This window comes from Squalius cephalus, assembly GCF_949319135.1.
Source record: "Squalius cephalus genome assembly, chromosome: 18".
NCBI classification, from domain to species: Eukaryota; Metazoa; Chordata; class Actinopteri; order Cypriniformes; family Leuciscidae; genus Squalius; species Squalius cephalus.
Genome location: NC_137139.1, coordinates 14,901,579 through 14,923,224, shown reverse-complemented (window position 1 = coordinate 14,923,224; position 21,646 = coordinate 14,901,579). Strand labels below are relative to the sequence as shown.

At 37.8% G+C, this 21,646-nt stretch overlaps 2 protein-coding genes across 3 annotated transcripts in view; one reads left to right on the top strand and one right to left on the bottom strand.

The window, feature by feature from the left end:
- Window positions 1-42: 42 nt before the first annotated feature.
- On the top strand, window positions 43-16,042 carry ppp4r2a (protein phosphatase 4, regulatory subunit 2a). 2 transcript variants are annotated; one of them, XM_079848113.1, is made up of 9 exons: window positions 43-205; window positions 804-885; window positions 4,472-4,642; window positions 5,289-5,382; window positions 5,477-5,514; window positions 5,656-5,730; window positions 5,895-6,032; window positions 9,458-9,756; window positions 14,244-16,042. In XM_079848113.1, the coding sequence occupies exons 1-9, from the start codon at window positions 172-174 to the stop codon at window positions 14,579-14,581; spliced, it is 1,269 nt and encodes a 422-aa protein (XP_079704239.1). In that variant the 5' UTR covers window positions 43-171; the 3' UTR covers window positions 14,582-16,042. The 2 variants fall into 2 exon arrangements, with proteins under 2 accessions (XP_079704239.1, XP_079704240.1); XM_079848114.1 differs by having other exon boundaries at window positions 53-237.
- Window positions 16,043-16,145: 103 nt separating this feature from the next.
- pdzrn3a (PDZ domain containing RING finger 3a) overlaps window positions 16,146-21,646 on the bottom strand; it is a 30,913-nt gene continuing 25,412 nt past the window's right edge. Inside the window, exons 4-10 of the mRNA XM_079848112.1 lie at window positions 19,445-19,710; window positions 19,229-19,319; window positions 18,881-18,976; window positions 18,630-18,692; window positions 18,441-18,542; window positions 18,127-18,207; window positions 16,146-17,643 (exon numbers count right to left, since the gene is read on the bottom strand). Of these exons, the coding sequence (XP_079704238.1) occupies window positions 16,156-17,643; window positions 18,127-18,207; window positions 18,441-18,542; window positions 18,630-18,692; window positions 18,881-18,976; window positions 19,229-19,319; window positions 19,445-19,710 (2,187 nt within the window). The 3' untranslated portion in view covers window positions 16,146-16,155. The remainder of the gene's footprint in view (window positions 17,644-18,126; window positions 18,208-18,440; window positions 18,543-18,629; window positions 18,693-18,880; window positions 18,977-19,228; window positions 19,320-19,444; window positions 19,711-21,646) is intronic.

The window sequence follows — 21,646 nt, the reverse complement described above, 5'->3', positions numbered from 1 at the left end:
ACACTTTTCATAAACACCCAGACCCAGCGCATGCTCAGTAGCAGCAGTCGGGCAGTGACGTCACCGGCGCCATATTAAAGATTTGCTGCTGTTTTCTCTGTGTCGCTGTTGCCATCTTTCTGTTTCCAGTTGGACTCAGAGAGACCAGAGAGTAGCAAACATACCTCCACAATGGAAATCGATACACTTCTGGAAGCATTTCGAGGTACCGCTAACAAATAATGAATACCAGAAAAGGTTTGGCAAATTCGTTAGCTTGTAAGCTAAGCTAGGAAATCAAACTAGCAGCCAATGCTAGGTGCTGACCATGCCGGAAAAGCTTTAAATATCACTAATAATCGATTTGGATCGATTCTCAACAATACACAGATAATGTGTATGAGTTTATCTTGTAGATGTGCCACGTCGGAAGTTGATAAAGTCTTTTGCTACACGGGAACAGATAGAAAGCCGGTTAGCTGTGAGCTACACTGCTGTTATGTGAGCACAGAATACACAGGTTTAGTCGCTTATTTACTGTCTGAAACTTCTTACTTGCATTAACTTAGCTGCACAGTCAGCAAAAAAAGTTTGTCGGGCGCTTATTTGTGTGACTTAACTTTGTAGAGGAGTCTGGAGCAGAAATGTCAATTTCAAAGTGCTTTATTGGCATTTTTTCATACAAAATAAGCGCGTGAACGCACACTACAAGCGATGACAGGCAATAACAATAAAATATCAGTCATTTTGATAAACACAATAGAATGAAAGAAACATTTCGCATGATGTTAATGAAGCATTATTGTTTACTCTGTTCACTGTAGATTTCGAGAAGAAAGGAGAAAAAGAAACCTGCCCGATTTTGGATCAGTTTCTATCGCATGTTGCGAGAACAGGAGAGACCATGTAAGTCCAACACTCTCACAGACAGATCCAGAGTCAAATGATCTTTAGTTTATGCTATTGTAGAGAGAATATTGCTTTATTCACAAGTATTTTAAAGTCAGCATGAAATGGAGAATGTGAAGTTACATCACACCGCGTTGCATTCTGGGGCGGTGCCTCCATCTTTAGAGGGTCGCCCTATGCTACATACTGAAGTTAACAGCGATACCTGCACTTTTTGTTATGTTTTTGACTTAATTTAATATTCATATTGTATTGCATGATAAATTGACATTTTCACTATTCTGTTTACAATGTATCAGTTTACAATGAAAGCAGTGTCACACGCTGGGCACTTGCTGCTGCTTCAGCCGTCACGTGGTAAAGTTGTCCAAATAATAATGTCAAATGGGGTTGTAATGGTTTGAGATTTTCACGGTATGATAACTGTCTCAAAAAATATCACGGTTTCACGGTATACTGTATTAAACAATCAATTCTTCTTATTATTATCAGTTAACATGAGCATTAAATGAATGAAAACAGTTTTTTTTTTTTGGTTGAACAAATGCTTTATTATAACAAATTTGAAACCATTTGTTTTTGTTTATTAATTTCAATAATCAGAAACATGTCTAATCAATTAAATTTCAGAATTGATTATGGGTTAGATTAACAACTTATTTTTTCATTAATTAACATTTTTAAGAATAATAGAGAAATGTATTTTTTCTTTTTATGATTTAATACAAATATATTATCAAAAACGGTGGTAAGCAAATAAATGCTTAACATTTTGATTAATATTTTAAAATGTAATCAAATTAAAATAACAACTTTTTCCTTTTATTTTTTGGCAAAGTGCTGCACAACAGTGATTTACTAAACTAAAACCTTGACAATGGTTTTTCTCAAATAAAATGATTAAATGCTCTTTAAGCGTTCTCTCAGAGCAGCTCTGGATATGTTCATGCAGAATAAGCAGGTTATATACTTGTATAGCAGTCTTTTGCGCTTTAATATTCACAGTCCATTGCACGATTTGATTTATTGTACAGCTCTACTTTCGCTATACTTAATTATCCATCCATCAATACACGTATTTTACGTGACATCTCTTTCACGTTTTACGTGATGCTCTAAATTCCATTTTCATGACTGGATTCCGCATTTCCTTCCGCATTTCTGAAATCATACGCCCTTAAAGGGATGGTTCGGAGTAAAATCAGCCTTGGGTCCTTTGCACCATGACCTCGAGCCGTCAGGCAAGTGTTATTTAAATAAACTCCTGATGTACCAACAAATTTCATTTTATTTTATTTTAATTGAAATTGTCACTTCAGTGGTCTGGGAAAAGCACATAAAAGTCCTGGCAGAAAGCGATGCATAAGGATGTAGTGTACAAACTTTCCAATGCCTCGTTTTATGAGTACAGAACCTATTTGTACTACTGTAGAAGTTTGGTACCATTCCAGGCATTATTAGTGGGGTAATTTACGAGATACATCATAGGATCCATTAGCGCCTGCACTAAGCCTTTAGCCTGATATCTCTAAATAAGCTCTAACTTTAATAATGTTCAACCAAGGGAAAAAAGGCTTCTAGGGGGTGTTTGGCTCGAGGTCATGGTGCAAAGGACCCTAGGTTGATTTTACACCGAACCACCCCTTTAAGTTATAAATGGGACATGCCTTTATCTGCATGGAGGGATGGTGTTCTCAAATATAGGCCAACATGTTTGATGTACTTCATTTTTTGCAAATTGGATATCTATCCTCGAGGACAACCAAACTAAATGTTTTTAGTTTGTCTAATTAGTTTTTAGTTTGTCAATGTCTAATGTTTTTCCCTAATTCCGTAGATAATCAAATGTGCATGATATGATAATCGTACGTGTTCATTCCGCAATATATTGTCATTCTGGTAGTATACCGCTAAACCCTAGTGTCAAACCAAGGGAGTGGATGATGCAATCTTAACATTGTTGCAAATTGTTTACTCGCATCTTAAATCCTATAAATCCTAATAATATCCTGCTGTCTGTTTTGGTTGAAAGACTTGCCACAGTTTTTCCTAGATTGAGGACTGATTCTGTGGTTGCAGGACTTATTAAGGAACAGAGTTCAACAAGTGCGTGGGTGGCTCACTGTCTGAGAAACAAATTATTAATGTTGGATCCCCACAAGGCTGTGTCCTCTCACCCTTATTGTTCATCTTGTACCCAAGCAACTGTATAAGTAGTACCCTTCCAGGGAGATACGCAATTAAATTTGCAGATGATACTGCATTAGTTATTCCGGGGGGATGAGCACAGTCATGGACCTGTTTTGAATGAAGTTATTTCTTGGTGTGACATGTTAAACCTTAAGCTGAATATTTCTGAAAGATTTAGTACATTTACATTGTTTGTTTTTTTGTGTATGAACGCATGATGAAACTCATTGAAACAAAATTTCCCCATGGGGATAGTAAGTCAACAACGACGTGTTCAACAAGCGGAAAGAAGTCGATCCATATTTTAGTTGGAAACGTTTTATTGTTGTCATTGTAAATATCCACTTCCCCATGGTCATGATGGGGAATCAGAGAATGTGGGTCACATTCAGTGGACAGACACCGACACAGACTGTTTTATTTTTTAATATTTATTTATTTCTACACAAGACAACCAAAGTCAATCCCTAGAAGCTTGTAAACTGTTTTTGAAGTGGCTGCGTGCAAGTTCTGCTAATTCACAAGCCGACAAACTGCAACAGTCATATCCGTGAAGGTAATGTTAAACCAAACCAAATTCAAAACTTTCAAAAACACTCAGCAATGTGATTATTTTATTGAGTGATATTCAATGTGTTTAATCAGTGACAATTCTTAATAGATTTGTTTTCCAATGTCTTCTCGTCACCCCCTCAACCTGCTTCCCATAGTGTTTTTACACGTAGAAAAGGTGAAAAAAGGTATTGTGTTGTCCAGTTTTCTCACTGAACGATGATGTGAGTTAATATGGCATGTCTCGATGCAGCGTGAATGACCTACAATGGTGACATGTTTCACAATCGCACTGCCTTAGCAGAAAGGCAGCGTGATCCTCCTGATATGAGGTCTAAGGACACAGTTACCCAGAACTCAACACATTGAGTTGTCATCTTTACATTCTCTATAGTCTTTTCTTCCCTGTTGTGACGTATATACTAGTGAAACGGCTTCTTAAACAAGAACAGATGTAGGTCAGGGCTTGATTTTGTCTATGGGGAATTGATTGGATGGTTGTGGTTTGCTATTGGTTGATCTCATGTGAGTGACAGGTTGCACCGGCGTGAGGGCGGGACAATAATAACCCTTCCCCTTCAGCACCTGCCACTCACATGGGATCGCATCAATTAGAAAACAACAACAGTTCAATTCTGATGTCTCGCCCTACGTTTCTTCTCATCTGAAAAGCCGTTTCACTCGGATATACATCACAATAGAGTGGAAATGCCAATCATAATTTTCTTTTCATGCTGACTGTAAACACGATTTTACCCATTCAGAGTGCGTTGTGAGAGTAAACTGTTAGAATAGAAAAGTTTCTAATTTCCTTTATTGAATCATTTACAACATTCCTCAGCATTCAGTGGTCTCAGTTTAAAAACTACTTCCTCTTCAAACTGGAGAAAGTGATGGATGATTTTAAAGCCTCGTGTCCAGAGCAACGGGGACCTGCCAATCCTAACGTTGAGTACATTCCCTTTGAGGAGATGAAGCAGAGGATTCTCAAAATCGTCAATGGATACAACGGGTAAGAGACAGCTGACGTATTTCACAGTTCGAGGTGGGGAAAAACATTGATATGGCATAATCTTTATTTTGAGTGGGGCTATTTTATTGATAAATGGAGGCCAAGTATTAATTGATTAAGCGCCTGAGGATTGCGATTATTGTGCATACTGGAAATAATAATAATTTGAAACCTTTCTCTCAGCTGTAATTTCACGATCAGACAGAGTAAATAATTTCTCTCTCGGAGACACACAGTGAGCGGTGTTTTAAGGAAGCACATTCACATCATTTGTATTTTAAAAACAAATACATTGGCTTCAAATGTGCAACAAAAATTCACTTGACAACTGTAATTTCTATTAAAATGTCTAAAATATGAGGAAGGAAAAAATTGAACGAAGGAGATGGATATGAAGATGAGAAATGAACAGACTGAGAACTTTATCTTATTAGATAAAAACGTATATGGACAAAGTTTTCCTTTGGGGACATTTGCTGTTGAAAAAAGGTAATCGCAATGCATTTTACTGCAATACTCAGCATGTCGCAAAATGTTTAAAATCACAATATTTTATTGTGGCTTAAGAATCATGATGATATCGTGGGGCCTCTGGTGATTCCCAACCCTAGTTGTTTATTAAAATTTAAAATGATTTTTTCTTTAGGATTCCTTTCACTATTCAGCGTCTTTGTGAGCTTCTTACTGAGCCAAAAAGAAACTACGCAGGAACAGAAAAGTTCCTCAGGGGTGTGGAGAAGGTATGTTGTGTTTAATGAAATGACCAATTCTTTGGGAACAGGTTTTTTCCCCTGAATCAGGAAGATTAACACTTATAAATTGTTTTGTTTTCAGAATGTGATGGTGGTCAGTTGTGTGTATCCTACCTCAGAGTGAGTTAAACTCTCTTTCTGCTCTATTTTATGGTTTTGTGTGTGGGCAGCTTTCAATATCAGCTTTTAGTTATTCTTGCAATGTTTTTAAAAACCATTCCGCTGTCTTTTAATACTATTATGCATCTTTTATTTTTAAAGGAAAAAAGGGTCAGGTTGTGTGAACAGAATGAATGGTGTCATGTTCCCTGGCAACACTTCAGCTTTTCCAGATAGGTGAGTTTATCGCTTTAACCACCATTGTGGAAACTTTGAAAATAGCCTTATGGATCACTAAACCAATTCAGTTTGAAGTTTTATTGCTCTGTAAAGAGAGACTAGTAGATGAACCTAATTTTACTGTCCGATGGTTTTGATGTGTCTTTGATTGTCTGTGATAGAAATGTGAATGGTCCAGGAACACCCAGGCCACTGAACAGACCGAAACTCTCCTTGTCCAGCAGTGTAGCTACCAACGGCCTTCCTGACAGCACAGAAAGCAAAGAAAAGGCCTCCGAGCAATCGGAGAGAACGGTCAAGTAAGTCCCGAATGCCAGTGTGTGCATTAGAGATGCGTGGATCAGCTCTGACGTCACCCGAATCTGCTGTTAAAAATAAATCATCCACCCGCCACACACCCGAACCTATATGTTTTTCTCTCATTTAGATATCCGCACCTGATCGTCACATTACAATTAGTCTAATTCTCAGTGTAAAGCATATTACACTGAAGTAGGCTGATCTTAAATGTAATTCTTCTTTGGCAAAATGACATTTCCTTAATAGCCTACACACAGGCTTTACTCCCTTCAAACTTAAATTGTCACTGTTTCCATCACTGCAACTTCCCGAACACACGCACAAGAAATTAAATATGTTCAGCCCAAGCAAAGGCTTTTGCTTCACAGCCGTTATACATCACACACCCAACACTTGATTGGCACTGGTTAACCACTTCAGTAAAACGCTCCCACACTGTACTTTCCTTTCCTTCCTTTTGTTTTATTTTTAATTTCTCCTTTTTTTAAAAATTCTCTCAGATCTGTTTTGCCTCCTTTGCTGCTTAAACAAGTGGACCCTGCAACACCGTAGCTAAATGAGAGTCTGCGAATGAAGCTTTAAACACCTTAATATTTCCATCATGTTGGAAAACACTCTTAAGGTCCTTGCACAAAGTCTGAAATATTCATATGCGGTTTTTTTTGTATTAGTAATTCATGGCTCTGAATTGTCAAAACACCTCTTAAAATGCTTGCTACGGATGCGAAAAATGCAGAAAATGGAACCCGATACGATTTTTTTTTTTATGACTGACTAAAGTTTCGGAGGCAGTGTGTTAACGTGATTGACACATGATGTCGTATTAATTTTTTAACGTGCGAAGATTTCGGACTTGCCGTGCGTGCAAGGAACCTTTTTATAAATATTTTTTAGTTAAAGCTGTTAAGTTATTAAGCAATATCTCATGCAAGTTTTTTCCTTTGTGTTTTATATAATGACCACTAGGAGGTTCTTGAGGCATATGGTTTCCTTGATTGGTTTTCCTTGATTAATCTCTCATCCACCTAGCCTGGGAAAACCCAGACAACTTCCGGCAAATTTAGATTTGCTCTGCAAGTAGTCTGGCAAAGAGCTCATTCAAGTCCATTTCCATGCCGTTGAAATCGCGGCACCAATCAGAAACGTTGAGGCGGGCTTTACACAATGACGATCGCTCTGATTGGTTTTAGGTCTATCCAGTTGCACCCAGAGGCATTTGAGCGACGTCCACTCCGTTGGTGAAGCGCACCAACTTTTAAATGCATTATTATATTCAAATTGCAAACACATGAGGACAGTCTCCATGAAAGACCCACTGGCAGATGAACGTGCTACTACATTTCTCTCCGAAACGGTAGGAAATTAAATTAGATTTAATAGAGGATTTTAACTGTGACACGATGATTGACAGGGCAGTTTACGTGACAGGATGCACCCGACAGATCCGTCCGATAAAGATGACGAAGTAGTATGTCCCAAAGCTTGCCTACTTTTTTGCTACACATTCAAAAGTAAATACATTTTCTTCACAAAAAGAGTAACGTTACATACTTTTATGGCGTAGTGTGACTTACTGTACGTTCACATAAAGTTGACTTGATTTCAACTCCTCTCGCCGTCCAAGACGCGCCGCGCCTTGCCGGAGCTCGCCGCCGGCTCTCATTGAAAAAGAATGGCTTCCGCACTTTGACGGTCTCTCGCCGCCGGCGGTGTGAACGCACGGTTAGGCGAATTGGGACGCAGCATATGGCTTTACACGATGACGATCGCTCTGATTGGTTTTAGGTCTATCCAATTGCGTCCAGAGGCATTTGAGCGACATCCGTTGGTGACGCCCCTTTGGAAATGAGTTATTAAAGAAGCTTTGCCAGACCATAACTCAGTTACTACTGAGAATGGTCTGGTTTTAACCAGGCTATCATCCACCTGCAATTAATTGAAATGTTATTTTTTTATTACTTGGCCGCTGTCCTCACATCACTGGTGTGCATGTGACCCTGTTTTTCAAACCTTGTAGCCCCACTGTTTAAAGACCATATGGAAGATTTGATGAATGCAGGTTTTTTGTGCGTGTGTGTGTTACTAATTTCACAGCTATCGTTTACATATTCAAATTCTTAATATTTTCACTCTTTTTGCATAATTTAACAATTGCAGAAAGTGACACAATAAAAAAAAATTCAGTTTAACTGAAAGGATATTTGCCTTTCTCATTGACTGCCTCATTCAAAGATGTGATTTCCATATTTGTACGGATTTTCGTATTTTCTGCACTGAAAAGTATGACCCACGTGGATTGCGTAAATCTAAGGAAAAAATGGTTTTGGAGGGACGAAATGCTGGTTACTGTATGATGATTGAAATCACGGAATGGACTTAACAATTAGTAAATAAATTGCAAAATGTTACGTTTTCTAATACATTTATTTCATGCACGGATCGCTCCTGACAGCGCTGCACATGCTCGCGGCGCCATCTGCGGGACACTAATAGCATGGGTTCAAAGTGCCAAATGTGAGTAAAAATCAGCGTTGAAACGGTGTTACTCGCAAGGTGCCCGGTTACTCTTTTTTTTTTTTTTTTTTTTTATGAATTTTGACAATGCATGGTGGTGAGAATGTGATTTGGCTTAGTGCGATCATCAAATCACAACGGTGTAACTGTTGAGTACTGTAACAGCACTGTGTTTTCAGTTTCAGTTCATTTCATTTGTCATGAGAATAGTTTATAAATCTGTTGTTGTCAACAAAGAGAAGCGATAAGCTTAATACGTTTATTATAACATATGTTGTATTATAATATATTATCATGACTTTTACAGTACAATAGTATGTATTATAGCAATATAAGATATGTATTATTGCAATATACAATATCTTTTTTTAATTTGATAAAGAAATTATTATAATAATTAGATGGGGCCATGGTTAGGTTTTCCTTTTTTTGTCTTTAGCTGATCACATGCCTGCTCTTTGGAAAATTAGATTTTAGGGGTGAAGGGGAAAAAAATATATTTTAACTATTGAATTACGTGGTGGAAATGACACCACAACTGTGGTGCAGTCACTTTTTTAAAATTTAATTGATAATTTTCACATAATGAATATTAAAGGTTTATTTCCCTATTTGTTTAGATCATCGCAATCATTTTTATGATAGATTTTCATAGTTTAAGATTCAAGTCTGGTAAAACAAAGGCACAACAAATTTATACTTAAAGCATTTGAAAGTAACACAAATAAATGAAGGCATAATAGAAAGTTTCCAAGACAGTTTAAATGTCATCTTTATATAAAAAAATTATGAAATCTGTTAGTTTTCATACAAAAAAAAATGTATCAATAAATACATGACTTTGGCAGTTGGAATAAAAGCCATGAAACTTAAATTGTGATATATATTTTTATATATATATATTTTTTAGTGACTCTTCAGCATCAGAAGCAGAAGGTTCACACGTCGGTCCAGTGAAGAGTAAACATTGTGAAGATGAGGATGCAACGAATCCTGAGACGCCTGAAGCAAAGAGGCTCAAGTTTGACAAAGAGGAAGATGATGAGGATGATGATGATGAAGAAGATGGGATGGAGAAAGAACCAGCTGAAAAGCCGTTGTCCTGCATATCAATAGCAGAGAGCTCATCGGATCTACCGCAGTCCTCATCAGACGTCACTGCGGAGGTGAAGGATAATAAACCTGACGAATTTGTTGCTGAAGACCAAGGTATGTCCTTTTTACAGTTGCTTCTAACATCCTGTATTCAAATTCATCACGCTTTGGTTTGTATCACGGTTTTAGGGTCACGGTTTCGGTACGGTTCGGTATGTGCTATGTTGAGGGGCAAAATTACTGCTAGCAAATAAATAAAAAAAATAATAAGAACAAATAATCAAACTACAAGTAATAGTACCAAAGAATACAATAGATCAAAGATACAAATAAAATACACGGTGCTTTACAGGTTTTTCAGGTAGGTCTAACAGTTTTCAGATATAGAAATTACTAATCAAATATAAAATAACTGCATTTAATCTTCACTTTAAATTAAAAGAAGATAAATCATTATTAAAGTTACAAAAAGTTCTTCAGTCAAGAGCAGTGCGTGATTGTTCTCTTTCTTTTGTTTGATGAACATTAGTCATTAGAACATTGACGATATTAGGCTGCCGTCACTTTAAGACATGCATAGATTCAATAAACTGATACAGCACACACACATGCGTTGTCTTTCTCGGCTGTTTACATTTACTTAAGATGTGTTTGCTAGGATACTCGCTAAGACGGGCATGTTGACAATTTTTGTCAGTTCAAGTATAAGAAGATTTGAAAGCAAATTCAATTTAGTAGTCACGTGTTGACTGAAGTGCGGCTTTCCATGTTCTTTTGCGTCTTCTTGAGCTTGAATGTTTAAATTGCCAAGGATTAAGATTCTGGCCCGTCCGCTCCGTCAACTGTCCCGTCAACTGTCTTTTACACTGGCCCTGGGCCATCGGTCAGTCCTTGTGGTCGAGTCCTGCCCAGCGCTTTCGTTATTATTTTGTGCCTGTCCGAATTAGCACTGAGTGCCTGTTTAAACGCATAAGGCAATGTGTGCTGTTTCGGCCTCACCTGTGCTCGCGCATTATCAACCCCTGGGTAATGATGGTGTCAATGACTGCTCATAATAGAGCACTCGCATCAAACAGACAAAGATTGGCTGTTTGGAAACATACATTAGCTGAACTGTGTCCCCAACAAACTATATCATAGATGCCTTGTCAGATTTGAGATTAACCGCGGTGCACGTGCTTGCCGAACCGTGAGTGGAGAATGGTGCGATTGTTTTTTAACGAGAACCTCTACACCCCTTGTAGACAGCGATTGAGAATGTCAGGTACATTTTAATTGAAGCATCAGGACCTTTTCCATTCACTGAAAGTGTTTTGTCAATCATCAGAGTGGCTTCATCTGTTTCCAGGACTGTCTGATGCTTTCTTGCTGTTGGATTATTGGCATATATCTTAGGCTGTTTTCAAATTTAGTCTCATTCTCATTCCACCGAAGGTCTTTTTAATATTGTATTATGTGACTCGGATCCACAATGCAATGCATTTTTATTATCAAAATGAGTACTAGCATCAGCTGTTTACCACTGTTGCTAGGTAACCGTTCATGAGAACGTGCCAAAAATGGAAAGTGCTTTTTGGTTCACTTTTTTTCACTTGTTTTTTTCCTTTGCTAGCAAAATTAAATCCTGACATGCACAGCGAAGGCAATTTCTGCAGACATGAGCAGCATTGAAAAATGCATTGTACTATAATTGGCTTCCACATAACAAACCAGATTACTTTGATCCCATTTGCTAACGGTACTGGAGTTCACGTAAACCATACCCCAAAATCCCATTTTGGAGGTTTGGTGCGCAGACTCGCCCCCCTCTGCCTTTCAGTCTGGTGGCGTTTACACTGGACTAGTGTTGTCACGGTACCAAAATTTCAGTATTCGGTACCGATACCAGTGAAAATCCACGGTTCTCGGTACCAATTTCGGTACCAAAGCTTAATTTAGATTAAATTTACATAATTATATTAAAGTGTATATCACAGTTACAAAGATGGAAACTGTAGTATTAAAAACACTTTACAATAAGATTCCATTTGTTAGATAACATTAGATAAAATGACCTAACAAAAAAACAATAGTTATATACTTTCGCAATTATTCTCCTTTAGGGGTTAATTTAAAAATACATTTTTAAAATCAAAAGTTAACATTAATTCTGTTAACATTATTTAATGCACAATGAATGAAGTGAACAAACATGACCAATCAAGTGTTTGTATTAAATAACATTCACAAACATTAATTAATGTTGTAAAAATATATTGTTCACTCAATGTGTTGATGTTAGATAACGCATTAAGTGATGTTAATGAATGGTATCTTATTGTAGCATTACCAAACTATACAGGAGATAAAATGTTTTATTTGACTTGACTATACTTTTATTTAATCCAAAACTGCATTCATATTTAACTTTAAAAGGGCTTTTTAAACCTGCTAAGAGTTATCCAGCCAAGAATAAGACTAGAACTGCTTTTCTGACGGACTGTGATATTAATGACGGCTTTTTATTTCTCATCTCCATAAATATATCTAGTAGTAAAGCTAATGCAAGGGCTAGAAAGCAATTAATAGGCCTATGTCACACTTCCTCGTCGTCATGGAGAGCGCAGTTCGCACAAGCGTTTGTACTCCCATGGCGTCTGTCGTTGCTATGCATCCATGAACGCGCATGGATCAAACGAGCGCGCCGCTTCTATTATGAGCGCGCTTGCCGCGCGCCATTTGAAATAACGTATCTGCACGCGCAAAAACATCAGCACCACATCAGCAGCAAGCACCGCCGATCGCCATCAGCGCTTTTATGAAGAGGACGCAACTGCACGCGCTTCGGGCATGCACGCGCATCAAGTACCGGGTTTGAGAAAACCTGGTACCATGACGTTTAAAAAAAAATTAGTACCGACTTGGTACCGAAGTACCGGGTCTTTTGACAACACTACACTGGACATTTAATTGGTCTTAATCAGTGTCATTGCAAGCTTTTGTGAATGCCTTCAACAAATGAAGAGTTGCTCTGCAGTTATACACTAACAGTAAAAAGTTTGGACACATTATTAATTATTACTATTATACATATTTTAGAATCTTAGAAAGGTTAAAACTAAGAACGCACATGGAAGTATGGGAATATAATATTTGTTAAATGTTACATTTAATTATGATTATTGATGATAATGATTATTAATGTACTTTATAAAACTTAAATTTCACAAAAAGAAGTTCCTATTTGGATTTTTAGGACATTTTAAGAAATGCATTCAGTCTTGTAGCATATTCTATATATTGATTGTATTTTGCTTAACATTCCTCAATGGCCTGGGTGACTGAAAACCATCATAGATTCACTACCAGTCAAAAGTTTGGAATAATTATGATTTTTAATGTATTTGAAAAGCGTCTTATTGGCCACCAAGGGTGCATTTATTTATTTTTATAAAAAATACAGTAAAAATGGTCTTATTGTGAAATAATATAAAATTTAAAAAATTCTATTTCAATATATTTTAAAATGTCATTTTTTTCCTGTGATCACAGCTGAATTTTCAGTATCATTACTCCAGTCTTCAGTGTCACATGATCCTCAGAAATCATTCTAATATGATCAAGTAAAATCTTATTTATATAGCACTTTTATAGCCACTATCATATAAACACAATCATTAAGAATAGTCATGAAGAGCTATACACAATATATAAACAAGCTTTATGTAAATATGAAATATCAAACCCTAAAGCACACAAAAAAGACATCACAAAATACTAAAAGTTTTTAGATGAGATTTAAAAACAGACAACACGCATTCAGCAGATCTAATTATCACTGTCAAACTATTCCATAAGTTTGGAGCCCTTACTGCAAATGCTCTCCTTTAGTTTTATATTTGGTTCTTGAAATAGCCAGCAATTTGTTAAAAGAAGATCTAATGCTCAAGTAACATTTATTATTAATGTTGAAAACCGTTGCGCTTCATATTTTTGTGGAAACGATAATACAATACCGTTCAGAAGTTTGTGGCAAGATAAAGAGAAATTAATAGGGTTACATTAATCAAATATGACAGTAAAGTTTTTTTTATTTATTTAAATAAAATCCTGTTTGTTGAAGCTTCTATTCATTAAAGAATCCTAAAAATCTATGACCATTTCCACAAAATATTACGCAGTAAAAACTGTTATCAACATTGATAAGAATGTTTTTATAATTGAGCGCCAATAATAAAACCTCATATCAGAATGATTTCTGAAGGATCATGTGACACTGAAGGATGCTGAAAACTCATCTTTTACATCACGGGAATAAATTACATTTTAAAATATATTACAATAGAAAAGTTATTTTAAATGGTAATATTGTGAAATGAAATGTTTTTTAATCAAATAAATGCACCTTTCATGAGCTTAAAAAACCTATAAAAATCTTAATTGTTCCAAACTTTCTAGTGTGTATTCATAGTATTTGGGTTCAATCAGTGTGAAATAAGTCACTAATGTAAATTGTTCTTGTTTTATTTCAACCAGCTTGGTCATGCGAGTGCTAATATATTATATCTTTGCATATCAGCAGCTGCTTGCGTACATGACATTTTCTGCTCCTCTCTCTACAGAACCCTCCAGTACACAGTCAGAGGTCGTAGAAAACGGGGTTGACAAATCCGCTTCGGAAGATTCCCCCGACCCCTCCCACAGTCAGGCGACCGTCAGGGAATCGGACCTATCAGAGCAGCAGTCTGAGAGGGAAGAGTGCGCCGAGGAGAAAAATGACCCAGTCAGCAGCAGCAGCAGCAGCAGCAGCAAAACCAGCAGTGACGAGGGAGTGTCCAGCGCAGAGACTCGATCTGCTTGTCCCAGCAGTTCCACAGAGCCGGCAGGAGAGGGCAGTACTACTGCAGAAATCACTTCAGACAGCTCAGAGACTGCAGATGACACCATGGAGCAAGACTGAGGCGTTGTTGATTTTTACACTTTACTGTACAAACACCCCAAAAATCACTTATCCTGCAAGTTTAGCAGATCCTTTATAGACCAGGAGAGGAGGGCATCCGGTGACGTCCCTAAAGACCTCTCGTGAAAACATCTCCTCCTTATGACCCTTCTCAGGGCATCTTGACTTAATATGGGTTCAACTTCAAAAACTGGAAGCTCATCTTTCCGGTGGTTTAGGGGAGCATTTGCCATCGAATAACAAGAAAGCCTTGTGTACATGGCAGTTTTCTGTAATCCTGTTCTAATCATGAGCGTCTATCGACACCTTTCACTTCACATCAATCTTTCTCCTGCTCTTCTAAGAGTGAAAATGTGGCAAATCTTTGGTTGAATTTGTGTGAATGTGTGCATATGTTTGTAGGGGAAAGGGGTGTACGTGCACTTCCTTTAGTTTTGATTAGTCAACGAATGATCTCAGGATTCCCGTTGACCTGCAGACCAGTGTCTAAACATTCCAGGAGAACACCCCTTTTCTCCCAAATTGCCTTCTGTATTCATCTGCTGGCTCAATAGCAGAATTAAACAGATTTCCTTTTTCTTTTCTTTTTAGATCCTTTGATTTTAACTGCCTTCCCAGCATAGCACCGAAATGTATTAATCCACTGATGCTGGTAAATAGATTCTAAAATGGACTAATGTGATTTTCCATGCACTAGATACTTGAGTGCTGTTGGTTGCAATGTGTAACTTAATATAGTGAGCCTGTCTTTTCAACTGACATAATATGCTTAACCACTATTGAGCCATCCTTATTTGTCATAAGCTTTTCATTTCGTTTCATCAAACAATGGCAAACATTTGTATGAAGGTTTAAATGAGCAACACTGTCAACAAACTGTACTTTACATGCTTCCTACAGACATGTATACCCTCCAACCCATACTTATTTCCACAGCCCCTTTTTGATATGTAGAATTTTTAAATTAGATTTTGTAGATTATGATAAGTGTTCACTGCTTTTGTGAAAAGTGAAATTGTATGAACTCCATGTGAACTGAATGCTTGGGCTTTCAACAGTATTCCTGAAGAGCAATAAAAGTTCACGTTAAAAGCAGTGGTATGCTTAATCTGAGGCATTTCTAACCTTTTATCTGAATAAAACTCTTTGGAATAATCAGGTCATAGACACAATTCATTTGCACTATAATATTTGGTAAGTGAAGCCTAAAACTGATTGGCCATCACATTTAATAAGTAGGCGATATGTGAGTAATGGGCAGTGACTGCAAATAAGAGCTAGAATTTTACTTCAAATAAATCTGCATCAGTTCTTGGACAAACTATGATCAGCCATTCAATAAAATATTTCATATTATATAAACTGATGTGAATTTTTGGTGCGGCCTCAAGTATTAAGACATGAAATCTGTCCTTTGTTTCCTCATCATTGTTCTGTACTCCAACTGTTGCGTCACGCAAATCGCTATAGATTCTTAAATGACCCACCTCCTTAAATGAGGCAAGATTTCCCACAAAAACCCGCACACAATTTTACACAGTAAACAAGTAAAGTGCCCGAAACCAAAAAATCCCTTACACTGTAGTCACAGAAAGAAAGGAATTATAGAGTCTAGTCCCATCTGTGGACTTTGTGCCATGTGTCAGCAGCTCCTGAATGGTCATCCAGTTGTCAAATATCCTCTTGTTCCTCCTTTTCAGCATCTTTTTACGGCTAAGCTGGATAATATCAGGCTTCTCCTTGTCGTTCATTGCTCCCGTTTGTCCCTTGTTCTCCGTGTGGCACTGCTTGACGAGTTCACGCCGTTGACGCTGTTCCCTGGCTAGTGCCGCATGCTGTTTGCGCTCCTCCTTGTTCCAGTATCGACCCAGCTTTAGTTCACTTGTCGCATCGTCATCTGTAGTTGCGCTGCAGCGCTCTTCTCGAATGCGCAAAGCACGCTCTTTCAGCAGCTGATCCCTGATGGGCCTTTTGGTGATGTACCTTGTTCCATCGCCACGGATCTTTACTCTCCACCCCATCTTGGGCCTGGCTTTAGTGGGAGTGGTTTCTGGGTTCTTGCACAGGCTGGCCAAGCTGACTTGACTCTGGCCGTACTCCACAGCCGACCTCTGCTGGATAAGTTGCATGTAGCTTTGGTAATGTTGAGCGTGGGCTGGGATGTAGGTGTTCTTGTATGAAGAATGGTGTAAGGAAGTCTTCCTTGGGTTCCTTTTCTTACTCTGCTTTCTTTCCCCCTGATTTGTGACCTCTGGATCTCCAGGTAAACTCTTGGTGGGGCTGATCTCCTGAATTGGAGAGAGTTGATGTTTGGAGCAAGCTGTTGTTGAGTTGCGTCTATGCATGGGAGAACCTTTACTCTTGTCTCCAGGAACCATCCTTTGGGAGTCAGGAGAATCTGACTCCAGAGCAGGATGTAAGCTCCAACAGCTCTCTCCAGTGTTGTAAGCACTAGTAGAGCCTTCGTAGTCAACCTGGTTATTAATGAGGTCCTGATGGACTTTAGTATTTATTTGCTCAGTTAAATGCTTAGTGCAGCAATTTTTGGCTTGCTGATCATCACCTTCAGTCTGAAGCCTGTGTGCTCGTATGATACTCAGGCACTCCAGCTCAATGTTCAGCAACTCCTCATTAAGCATCTGAACCTCCTGATCATCACAGTCTACACTAACCCTCTTTCCATGCAGTGTGTTGTCATGCTCCAGAAATCCCTGAAGACCACTACCATTGACCAGGCATTTCAGTTCAAGCTGTTTCTGGAAACGTTCACATGCCATTCCAGGTATGCCAAGGAAGTTTCCACTGTCTCCATTGTCAACTAAAAGGAAGGAGTCATTGCTTAAGTGCATGTCCCCACTTTCAAAAGTGCCTTGACTATACGTCTTGTGGTTTTCTGGGAGAGTGTCACAAAGGGAATTCTGGTCATCTCCTAAGATGTCCTGCTCTGAGCTTTCATCATTACGAGTGCTTTCATCAGTGCGGCCAACGCCACTGTCTTTCTCATGATGGTTGGACTGTAAGGTTGCCGTATCAGTAGTGCCTCCATCTTCTTCATGTGTGCTCTGTTAAAGTGAGTGGGAAGACATTTAAATGGCTTGCAAATCACTGTAGTGATGTTAGCACCTTTAAAGGGATAGTTCACCCAAAAATGAAAATTCTGTCATCATTTACTCTCCCTCAAGTTGTTCCAAACCTGTATGACTTTCTTTCTTCTGCTGAACACAAAAGAAGATATTTTGAAGAAAGTCGGTAACCAAACGTCTGATGGACCCCATTGACTTCCATAGTAGGAAAAAAAAATACTATGGATGTCAATGGGGACCAGCAACTGTTTAATTACCAACCTTCTTTAAAATATCATCTTTTGTGTTTAGCAGAAGAAAGGAAATCATACAGGTTTGGAACAACTTGAGGTAGAGTAAATGATGACAGAATTTTCATTTTTGGGTGAACTATCCCTTTAACTGGATCAAGGAAGCAATTTACTGTTGACTTGACCCTCGTTAACTTATCTGCTGCAGTATAATTGCAGTGAACTCCCTGACCTTGTTATGCTGTTGCTCCAGCATGCCCATGTGCAAGTCATCTGCCAAGTTGTTTCTATCCTTCTCCAACCAGCCAACATCCTGCAACCCAAACCAAAAATGCAATGTCATTCTTTTACTTGGGGGTCTCCAAACCTTCTCCTGGAGGACCACCTTCCTCCAGAGTTTTAGTCCAGTTGGTTCAGGTGTGTTTAAATTGAGTTGGAGCTAAATCTTGCAGAAAGGTCGTCCTAGAGGAGCAGGATTGAAAACCCCTGACATAAATCAAATGAAATTTCCCAAAATCATCCATGAGTTCACAACAGTTTGCAGACCTGACTTTCTAGTCGAGCCACTAGGAGGGTCACTTTCTTACTCTCCACCTTGGTCAGAAGTGTCACTGCCGCCTCATGGCTCTGGATTTCCACTCCATTGATCTTCAACATGTGAAAAGTAAAATAGATTTTATGTTTTAGTCAAAGTATTCCAAACAAAAAAAAACAACAATATGGAATAAAGTCTACCTGGATAATCTGGTCTCCTTCCTGGACTCTGCCATCCTTTGCTGCAATTCCTTCTGGGTCAATCTAAGCATGGTAAGAACAGTGTATTTAGCCTTAACATTTAATCTGTGAAACACTGGAATACCTAAAGCTGCACTGAGCAAGTCTGGTAAATATATACTGTATACTAAATCAGAGGTGTAATTGGACATTGCAGGCAAAAAGTGCCTGATAAATTGCTGTCCTGAGAAATTCCTTCTTAAGAACCCTACCTCACTAATATAAATGGCAGTCGTCTCGTCATCAGTCTTGTAACATATCTTCAGACCAAGCTTATCCTTAGTAGTTTTCCTCTGCAGATCCACTTCCTATAAAAACACAGATTCTTTATTTGGATGACAAAAATTTACAATTTTAATTATTGGTAACATAAAACATAAGCCAAAGCATTTCTGAGAGTGTGTAGTGCTTGCTACTCTCACATACGGTAGATGATTCATTTGCATAGTAAAACCATGTGAAATTAATGAGGCCTTGGGAAAATATTAGAAAGTATATGAAATCAAAATTCAAATGACCTCATATCTCTAGAGTGAATACAGTCTATACCAACACAATACCTCATATTCCAGTCCTCTACTCTCAATGTCTTTCTGTACGCCATCATGTAAGTCTGTGGAGTAAGGGGAGTCACGTCTTGCCATTTGGCACCTTCAGTATAATGAAAAATTAACATTAACTGAAGTCTCGTTCACAGCAAATCTGAAAATCTCAAGTTTCACTGTTATGATAAAGCTGGTCAAAGAAATGCTTGACAAATGCTGACAAGCACTTACTGTGAGGGTGAATGGAAACTGTCCAGCACAGCCATACACAGTGGTGTCGGAGGTGACGGTAACTTAGCCATGGTCTCTAGATGTTTCATATATTTCAGTGTAACATTGGTCTGAGTACTGCTGTCCACTCCTCGGGCTGGTTCATGAGTATTGAGAGTCTTGTGTGCCGCCCTGCGCAGTACCTCGACCTCAATGGGGTCTTTGGCTGCTTGGAAGGCCTCTACAGCTTGGTCATGGGTCGTGGCGGAAAGGCTCCTTCCATTTACCTACGCAAAAAAAGGGTAAGTTTAAATGAAAAACTGAAAAATATTTTTTGGGTATAATAATGTATATTACAGGATGCTCCTTTATAACCTTAAAAAAAAATTCTGTAATTTAATAACAATTACTTCTGATGTAATTGCAGTACATACTATATAGACTATAGAACAATTCTATCAATTTAACATCAAAATGTAATGTATAAAGTTAAAATTTATGTTTTAATGTAACCTCCTTTTAAATACAAGAAATACAATACAAGAATAATTTATGAATGAATTAAAAGAGCAGTTTCATGTCTGTCTTTGTATTGTTCAACTGGTCGAGGTTGATATGGGATTTAGAAAGTAATTAGTAAGACGTAATTTAATACTTGGAGAGTAATTAATACAGTAATCTGATTACGCTCTTTTAATCTTATGCACTTATATGCTTTGTCATCCCTACTTTACCATATATACTGAACTTGAGTGCCATGTGTGGCTGTACATTAACCTTAAAACCAGATGTGAGGTCAAAATCCAAAAACCTGTCTGACTCGATCTATGTTTTAAATCCAATCCGGACATTGTCTGATGTGATCGTCTCAGCTTTTTGTTCAAAATGTTGCTTTATTATACTTACCCACATTAAGGTGTAGATAAAAAAAAATGCATGAAGCTATATTTTGATATATAGCATGTTCAGATATTCAACCAACAAAATATTCTTGGGGCCATGAAACTTTGGTGAAAATGATTTAAAAAAATTGCCACTGATTGGCAACTGGCAAACGGTGGCTGGAAAATTAAGTACAGTTAAAGGTATATTTCAAGTATAAAAATGAATACCTAAAAAGGAACATAGTAGTATACTTAAAGTGCAAAAATAATATAGAAATATTAAACTATAAGTATGATGTTAAGTTCACTTAAACTTATACTTAAAGTTAAAGTTAAAGTATACACTTAAAGTATACTTTTATACACTAAAAAGTGGGCCAATTTATTCCCAAGTAGTATTGAAGTAGTATACTTGTAAGTGTACTATTAGTACATTGATATTAGTATACTTACTACATTAAGTATATTTAAAAATATAATAAAATTAACTTGAAGTATACTTATTTTTTGTAAGGGAATTCAAGCAGGTGTATGGTACAGAAAGACAAAGAAAGTCTAATGCTGTCCATTCAACTCAATTAATTAATTGAATAGCCATCTAAATATTTATTTTTCAATTATTAAACTAGCTGACTGCGAGAAAAGCATATAGAAACTATAAGACACCATAAGGTTGTTAGAGTTGCGAACAACCTGCAAGACACAGGTTAATGATTTGGTGACCAAGAACGAAAGACTCAGGACAAATGTTGTCATCTGAAACACTGACTTCTTGACCTAAAACTGTTCATTTGGCTAAACATTGCAAAGTCAGTCCTGAATGTGCAAGGGCAATACACCGAGATATTTATGTCCGGAAGCTCAGTTTTAACATTATCACACAGTTAGTGAGATTTCATTCATTGATTGAAGTCCAACAGGGTGTGTAAAAGCTTTTGAATCACACAAGGAAATGGCTATGTGCCAGATAGCTAATGGGAGAGAACTTCATTTATCAAAGCGCTGTAAGTCTCAAATCTCAAAGCTAATATCCTCAGGGACCTCGACTCAATCTGCTGTCTGTTCTGGAATCTTGCAGTGGCAATAACACACATGGGAACTTTGTCAGTGTGCCCATTCATGTGTGAGCTGACAAACTACTTTAAATTCACTCACTCACACGGTTTCTCTTATGACTTTTGGCACACGGGGCAGAAAAGTCACTGAATATACTTGAGGTTAATTCAACGAGACACCTTTTGCCTGGCTATAGCGACTCTTAAAGTTGCGGTAAACACGTTCTGATTGTAGAGTTGCAGTTTGATAACCGTGGAATCCAGATGTGGGCCGGATCTTGGCC